The sequence below is a fragment of the Fistularia commersonii genome, chromosome 34, assembly GCF_037954325.1.
Source record: "Fistularia commersonii isolate RoL2024-O1a breed Wild chromosome 34, RoL_Fcom_v1.0, whole genome shotgun sequence".
Lineage (NCBI taxonomy): Eukaryota > Metazoa > Chordata > Actinopteri > Syngnathiformes > Fistulariidae > Fistularia > Fistularia commersonii.
Window position 1 is genome coordinate 8046396 of NC_141317.1, and position 9037 is coordinate 8055432.

The 9037-nt window shown below is 41.5% G+C and overlaps 1 protein-coding gene across 2 annotated transcripts in view; it reads left to right on the forward strand.

The window, feature by feature from the left end:
- The window catches only part of samd10b (sterile alpha motif domain containing 10b), a 43409-nt gene extending 37145 nt beyond the window's left edge, over positions 1–6264 (forward strand). For both annotated transcript variants that reach the window (XM_086141422.1, XM_086141423.1), the window contains one exon: positions 5571–6264. In XM_086141422.1, coding sequence (XP_085997548.1) covers positions 5571–5593 — 23 coding nt within the window. In that variant the 3' untranslated portion in view covers positions 5594–6264. The remainder of the gene's footprint in view (positions 1–5570) is intronic.
- The last annotated feature ends 2773 nt before the right edge of the window (positions 6265–9037 follow it).

Sequence of the window (9037 nt, forward strand, 5' to 3'; positions counted from 1 at the left end):
ACTCAAATTAATCCAATACATGCACTGTCGCGCCGCCCCCTCACAGTTTGAGGGTTTCAGACTGCGTCCCTTAACGCCTTCCATTGTCATACGTGCAGAGATGTCACAATCACCTGACAGGAATATGAAATCACATAGCTTGGAATGAAAATTAAAAATGTAATTTATTCTCTTAATTATTATCTAAACCTTTTAAAAATAAGACTAACTTTTCTTTCATGACAGGTGCACAAAGTGCTCTTGTTAACTTAGATTGAACCGATTTGAAGTCTTTAAATTAGCCGAAAGAGCAGATATATAATTAAATTGCTGTCGTACATTTTTTTTTTTTATTTTCTAATACAGGAATGCAAAAGCAATTTGCCAGTTCAGCAACTTCTCAAAGCTGTAAGAACCAGCTAATTTGGTGGCCTTTTTTTAAAACACCTGAGGTTTGCAAGGTTTGTGGAATATTTTAGAGTTGAGGGAGGTCGGGCACGTTGAACGTATTTGAGGTAATAATGGGAGTTTATAATGTGATAGCCGAGGGGCGAGGAGACGAAAGCCCGCTGTTAAAACCGAACGGAAAAATAACCATTCATGCAACACATCTTTGCCGTCTCTCAGAAATTAATGTCTGTTAGACCGAGAATGTAAAGAACGTCACCGCGCCGCCACTTTTATCAATTGCCAGTATATAAGCGATCTCAGCCAACAGGTTAACCCTCGCGGTTCGGGGTGAAATGTCTCGCCGTTTACTGTCGGACCATCGTCCTCTCATCGGCGCCATCTCAGAATTTGCAAAACACATGTCAGTGTTCTGGTTTACTTCCAAACACCTGCAGAACGGATGTAATTCTCTGCTGTCTTGCTGTTGAATGAACGGTGCAGGAGTAAGTGAGGATGTGTGTGTGTGTGTGTGTGTGTGTGTGTGGGTGAAAGGATGAACCCGGTGAGAAAAATAAAGAGTTTAGCTTGTTTATGCACCTTCAGGCTGGGGTAACGCACATTTTCACAGATAAAGAGTTTGGAACGTCAACAGAAACTGCTTCTAATGGATGGAAAAAAGTCCTTGGATGATAAGGCATTACCTGTGTCTCAAAATAATGTGAATGTTTTTCAGAAATTAATAAGAGGCTCTGATATTTTCCGCACAATAATTAATTATCTCAATAAAAAGCAATTTTATGTTTTCAAATGACTGAGAAACCCACAAAACGGAATGACTCCTGTCCTGATACGACGTCACTCTTTAAAATGTCGCCCAGCATTGGAAGCTGTTGGCGTGAAGGAGAATGGGAAGAATCGGTGTGCTGCTCTCGGCCCCCAGAGGCCTCTCCTCCTCGTACCTGATATAACTCCTCTACGCTTCCATATACGGACAGAACCTTGGCTGAATATCTGAGATATCTGAGATCTCTGCCCCCGGCGTGAAACAACCAACGGCCATCAGCCTGTTGGATGGGCAAAGTCTGAATAGCCGTGGAAAAACCCACGCTCCTTGGCTATAAAATACACTTTCCTGTTTGAGACAAGACTTTCTGATTCCATGAGATAAGGTTTGTTTTCTTGTCTTCTGAGTTTGTCATAACAAATATACATTCTATTTACTGTTATAGGTTTACGCTACTTGTGACTTTGTGTTTCTTTGCTTCGTGCTCCATAGATAATCTTGGATGCCACTTTCCTCTATCCGTCTGCCAAAGCGGGGTTTATTTACCTACCTTAACTCTGATTTCCCGGGATTCCTATCGAGCTATTGTAATCTCAGGGTTTAAAATATGCCCCTGAAGCCGCCTTCAATACAATATCCAATTGAATCTACTTGAATCTCTTTTTGTTGCTGTGACTTTTTAGCCACAGGCAAATTTAGGAAAAAGTCACTTCTCTATCGTAAGATGATCTTTGTAGTCAGTATTTTGAGACATTTCTCTGTACAATGACTTACATTAACTGTTGGAATCGGTCGGGGGGAGAGAAAAAAAAAAAACACAACTTATCACACACTTATAGTTTTTTAACTTAAACTTTAGTTTTTTTCCCTCCACGCACGATTCTCCCGACACAATGGTGTCATGTCATCTCGCCTGTCTGGTCTGTTTTATCTCAAACACCGTCACTAAAAATGAAATATTGATTGCACGCTCGGTTTTGTAAAGAAGATGCGCTCAGATGATGTCTCTTTACCTCAGGCGTGAGCCTGAGGGGCGTACTTTGAATACAGAGAGCGGAGCGAATTCAGAAAAGATGGTAATAAAATAAGAGGACGGGGAGGCTGTGATTGCAGGTGAGATGCATTAACAGACGACCACATGCAGGGGACGAATGCAACCGATAACACGAGAGAAGAGGTTAATGGAAGAATACGGATAATAAAATGTTTGTCTGATCGAAGTGATACATGGCGGCTGTGTGACTTCACGCTCCATGCTATCCACATTGATCTCCGTGGCAGAAAGACCACGGATATCATTTTACACTCAAGGAAACACAGCCTCTGCTACCTCTGTTAAACTCCACTACTCTGTTAAAACTCTTCTATGAAAAAAAAGGGGAACGAAGTGAAAAAAGAAAATAAGAAAATGAAGAAAGAAAGTATTTTTCTCTGCGTTTTACAGGCTCAATAGAAAATGTGCACATGAATACAATGTGATATGTGATATGAGTGACTTTACTGTATATTACAATAGAATAGAATAAACCAGGGGTCAGGAACCTTTTTGACTGGGAGAGCCATAAAAGCCAAATATTTAGACAAATATAGAGACATATACTATTTTTAACGTATAATGAATCAAATCGGACTAACCTTTAATGCGACCTCTGGTGCTGCATGGATTTGTTCGAAGTGCCGATTTATGTTTGACCGTTTCATCTTCTCATTGCATATTAGACATAGCGCAGATCCAAATGCAAATTCCTCGGTCCACGCTGCCTGGAATGTGCGGTAATCATCGTCTTTTTTCTTTTTGCCATCTTTTCCGTTACAAGGGCTGACGCAGATAAAATAGTTGGCTCTCTGATAAAATTGATTTTACATCTTAACAATGACCCAGATGTGCCTGGAAGCCATTGGTTCCCGTCAAAACTAATTTCTGTTTACTATAAAATGACACAGTATTATGAAGAAAAATCACAAGTATTTTAAAATCAGTTCCAAACGGATTTTTTTTTTTTTTTTTTTCCCAAACTCAAAATTGTCTGGGAGCCATATGCCGTCACCGGAGGAGCCATAGGTTCCCGACCCCCTCGAATAGACGATACACTTTGACGCAGTTTCATTACGAAGAATGCAAAGTTTTGTCTCTTGTCTCTAGCTGGGCTTTTTAATTAACACTACACAACGTAACATCATTTCAATGATCAACATGCAAACAGAATACAGTAAAATGTGATAAAAAATACATATACGTGTTATATACGCCATGTGTGAGCATTTTATTCTGCCCCCTCCTGGTTTATTGCACATCAGTTGAAATGTATTGAAGACTTAAAAATACATCTTTCTTAATGAATCCTATAAGCAGCCCAAATATATTGGATTCTCTTAGAGGTTGAAGAATACACACAAAGTACATAATAGTCAGGTTCCAGCGTGTAATGAGATGAAGGCGAGATTTATGTGATTGATTATGACTTGACCATTATTATGGAAATTTTTTTCACAGAAAATCATGAAAGAACAAATTGACATAATGTCAATAAAAGCGATATCTTGCAGTAAAATCTACTCCCTCCATATCATTTTTCCCATAATATAAATGCATTTTACAGGCGCTGCTGTAAAAGCGCTATGGTTTGGTGCATTGTGAGGAAAAAAGGTTTTGAACAGTGGTAACACAGTCGTGGTGCCTCTGGGAAGAGTTTCAAACCGGGGCAAAGTAACACACCGCATTTGTATTTATAAGTTGTGAGCGGCCACAGAATTTGGGTCGGGGGTGGAGGGGTTATCTTTCTTTAAATTAAAGCATCGCACTTGGATGCAAAAATCCCGCTTGTATACACAGAGCCCCGTCACTTGTGTTTATATTTTATGGCACTTCACCTTCCATAGTTTGTGTATTTCTCATCAAGGCACGTAGTCGGTGTCGGGGAAAAGTTAGGGAACAAGTCTTCCGGAGCCCAAAGCCGTATAGCTTCTCGGGATGCAGGGGTTGCCGTAACATCTGGAAAGCTTTGAGGAGGGGGACTCAGATCAGAGCCAAGTGGGGGATCTAGGCTCATTATTATTTTCAGCCTGTGGCTGTTGGTTTATCTTTATAATGAATTGACAGCGCCTCCCTCCTTCTGAACACATCAAATTTTCATCAAAGTCAGTGTATGCTTTTGTGTGTAGCCATCTGCTAGTGGTATTTAGCGGAAACCAGATGACTGCGAATAGCCCCAGTGCAACCCTTCGCCCCCTGCCCGCCACAAAAGAACTGTTGTAAGAAAGCACCTTGTTTGTGTAGGAAGCAGCTTGATTACCTTGTAGCTCCGGTCATCCCGCCTATCCTGACCAGGCTTGACGCCATGTGGCGCCTACCAGCTGAACCGTGGATATGAATGGAGCGCCCTGCAACATACAGTGGTGAGATAAAGGAGCGTCATGTAATTCCTTGGTAGGACACGTTTTGCGCGCAACCGTTCCTCCACTTCCCGCCCTCCTCCGCTGCGTGTAGGCCGCGATGGCTCCCCTGGGAGCTCATTTAAAACGATTTCAATCAGAGAGACTTTCTGTGTGTCTGAACAAGCCTCGAGATATATTTTTTTTTTTTTTGCCTTTCCATCCCTCTACCTTCTAAGTTCCTTTTCACCCCCGGTGGCTCGGCACGTCTGTCTGAGGCTGCAGACAGGTGGCACGTCACCCTTCGCTATCAGCTCTGAGCTGAAATGCCAGGCAAGAAAAGTCTTCTCTCCCAGCTAGACTTGGTGCCGATTGAGGATGGAACAAATTGTGTAGCCATCAGGGAAACCACCTGGTTGCATCTGTGAAAAAAAGTATTTTTATTGCAAGCTGTCTCACTTTATTTTTATAGTTTATGTCCTTGGTCGTAAAACCATGGGTGTTTTCGGTGCTACATAAATGCCATGATATATAGCAACAGGTCCGTATAATAACATTCATAACCATAAACATGTTGCTGTAATGCTTATTTATGGACGTCAGCTGCCATGAGGTCCACAGAAGGATGTTCAAAGTGTTTTTATTTAAATCTGTGTGTTCCGTCACAAATCCATTCCACGAAGTACCTTTAATATGAGTTACCTTTCTAACGGCACGCATTGCGGAAATCTTAGTATTTTTAGTTAATCGGTAAATCCGATGACGTGCCGATTGAGTACAACATGTTACAGCACAAGTGACCAGTCTTGCTAGCTTTTCTGCAATCGAGGGAGTGCAGTTATGCATTGATTCAGACGCAATACAACTAACAGAGAGATTGCAATAAAGAAAGGTATGCTTGGCCAAACAAGAATTACTGGGGGCATTTTGAATAAAACTGCTGCTACGTTTTATTGTCTTTGTGTTTTTGGTTTGGTTTGTTTTTCTTTCACTTTGAATGAATCGTAATTGTATAATGTCTTTCCCCCCCTTTCTCTCTTTTCAGCCTCCTTTGGAAATTTCTCTTAGCTTCACCCCAGGGCCCATTTGGCAGCATCTTTTCTCATCCCCCATTACAATACATCTCCATGGAAGAGCTGCCGTCTTCAGATATGCCGGCCCAGAATGAGCGAGTGAAAGGGTTGGAGACAGGCCGACAGACGCGATGTCAACCGGTCTGGAGGATTCCCATTCAACGCGGCCTGTCTGTTATAAAGACTCTAGGACAGAGGCAAAGCCCCACTCAGGGCAGGGATGCCAACTGTAACATAATAATAGGATGCGAAATTCACAACCAGAGTGAAGATGTAGATCTGTCACTGAGATTTGCAATAGAAGAGGAAATGTCCCTTTGGATATCTGCCTCTTTTGGATTGGACTGATGTTGCCATTTAAACAAACTCTGTGGCTTGTACTCTATGTTTAACATAACCTTTACATGTACAATCTCTCTTTCTTGTGCTTAAGGTCAGTATATGAATAATTCTCAGCATAGTTTGTATCACCTGAATCTTTGAACCCAGAGATATTCAAACAGACACAGACGCGCATTTAAATCCTAGCGAGAACTATGGTAATGATAATGTGCCGAACAATGTTGTTCTGGAAACTAAATGTATTTTATCAATGCTCACACAATAGTCAATTCTGGTCAGGGGTGTTTCCCTCTCAGGTCCATAGTTCTGGCATTCTTGCTATGATGAATAGGGGGAAAAAAAAATTAAAAGTTGCATGTTATTGCCATAATCAGATCTTCAGTTTGGCAAGTCATCTGCATAATGTTGTGTGCATGTGTATTTGAGAGAGGAGGGTTTACACATTCACACACACACACTACACACACAATGCAAGAAATGTTGAATAAGATGCACTGTAAGTCTATTTGACATTCACACACATTTGCCAGTGTGTACCATGCGACTGTTGTATAAAGCAATACTTTTAAAAGAATTGCATTACAAAAAGGGGCAGTTAGAGATGAATAAGTAACACTAAAATGAGTTTAGAGATATGAATATGATTTGAAACCTGCATAATGATTGTCTGCTGAGGAAAATACACCTAGAGTGGCAGTACCCACCAGCCTCACCCTTTTTATTTGTGCATGTTATTACTAGATGTCATCCGCACATTACAAAGGAGAAGGGTGAACCTCGAAAGTATTCTACCCGGTACCTGTCCCTGGTGTGACACAGATTTCAAATGCTCCCAAATCCAACTGCAACGACAGCTATTCCAGTACAACGTTCCCAGCATGACTGATGCAAACACCGTTGACATCGCTGTAGAATGCCGCAGACAGCTATTCAAGAAAATAATTTTAAGGTTCCCCACAACATCCTTGTAGCTTTCCTCCAATGGTGATATGTTGACGGTTAAAAGAGAGAAAGTACATTGCTATTTTTGGATTCCCTGATGTGTTGTATACTGTAAATACACCTGGGGCTTGTTTTGTCCGATGATCGGTTGAACGTTTGTAATGCAAAAGGGGAAAAATGCTCCGTAGATTTATGGTGTGGAACATGATGAAAACTGGATTTTTAGAATAAACTAAATGAGTTGAAGCTATTTCATGATTTTTACATTTTGTTGCTTCACACGAAAAAATGTACTCTAAAATAGCGAAGTCTTCAAAAGTGTTTTGCCTCAAATTTTCCCTCAAAAGGAATCCAAAGTGTTCTTGGGGAACAACTGAGGCATAATTGTTTCAGACACCGGCTCATTTCCCACATCTTTTACACTGTTCATTACAGCTGCTTAGCAAACTACTTACAGACACCAAAATGCACAATGTGCTTGTCCTTCGCTTCAAGAGTCTAATAGGCATACTCACCGTTTATGATCTGTGATAGTCCCGGTCTTCCGCTGTTTGTACAGAATGTGATAACCTGCTTTCGCTGTGCATCTCAGAGGACATTAAAACCCCAAGCCAAAAAAGAAAAAAAAATGCTCTCAAAACAATTAGAAACTAATTCATTCACCACCAAAACGCCACTAAAATTAAAACCAACGAAACCAAAACTAAGAAAGGAAATGATTGAAGACTGTCTTATGTGTGGACCCCAGCCAACAGTGAGTATGCCTGCCTTAATTCAGAGGTTCCTGAAATATGAGGTCAGGCAACGCTGTCCAGTAAACAAAACACAGAGATGCTGCTGTCCAGCTCCATTGAAGTCAGCAGACGCATGCAAGAAAAACCTGACACTTGGATTTGTTTTTTTTACCTTTTCCCCTCTATTATATTATGCTTAAATTGCTCCTTGCCCAGAGATCCCACCTCTGTTTTTATATACAAAAATATCCGAAACCAATGCGCAAAAAAAAAACATCCTGAGAAAGTAAAAACAAAGCTAAGCTAAGTATAAATATACAATTTGAAGGTATTTCACATTAGCATAAATGCTCTGACCTATCATGTGGGACCATAACTCAATTTCTGGGAATGCAAATAAATTATGCATCCATTAAAGAGGGGCTCCATCTCTGGCGCACTCAAATAGCCGCACACCGGCTTCCAATTACCGCAAGACGCGAAGCATCTCACCTGTTAATAACAAGGCACATGTATGATAAACAGATCCAGTCAACATTGGCCCTCTCAACCCTGGCGGAGCATCAATCCGAGCAGCCTATGGTTGGCTAGAGCAGCAAATTAGGTGCTGCCTACCGTTGAGTGTCATCTCTTTCTTTCTGTGACATTTGGAACTTCTATTGAAAGCTTTTGTTTTGTCATTATGTGCTAAAACACCGAAACATGTCTCTTTCCAATCTGTTTTATCCCTATCTACTTGTGACTTTGATCAGCTGAATCTTGGCCCTCCATCGCTTGCTTTTGAGCAGCCCCCACGCAGCTGCTCCTCCGGAATAAACAATGTTGTGGCCAGTATCTAAGTGGTAATGTACAATATGAGGCTGCATCATTAGTCGATGTGCCTGTAGCGCTTGCTCACACAACACTGGAAAGATCTGAAGACAACAAATTCAAAGCATTTTTTTCAAGGATGCAGATATCTTCATGTGTCCAGTTTTTTGTTTGTCCAGTAAAATCATTTGGCAGCCCGTTTGCTCATCCAGTGGCAGATGTGTGAGGATATAAAACACTGGATAATGGATTAGTCATGGGTCAGACACTTCAGTTAATCAGGCGCCACTAAAGGGAAGGGGAGTGCAGACATCAACTATCAACTGGACAGACTTCGCAGGAAAGTGGTGGCTGTCAGTCTCCCACGGAAATACTCGGCATCCCTTTGCGTCTGAACCAGAATCAAGTCCCAATATGTGTTTAGTACCAACACATATGGCCTTCATATGTAAACCACCAACACACTGGAGAGTGACAAAGATGCAGCGAGGGCCCGCTTCGCCATGTGCAGGCGTGGATTGCATGAATGGCGTGACAACACTGTCCCCTACTGGCTCCTCGTGGATGACAAACCCAAGCTTAAAGGAAAGCGATTCCTGACAGCTAGACCA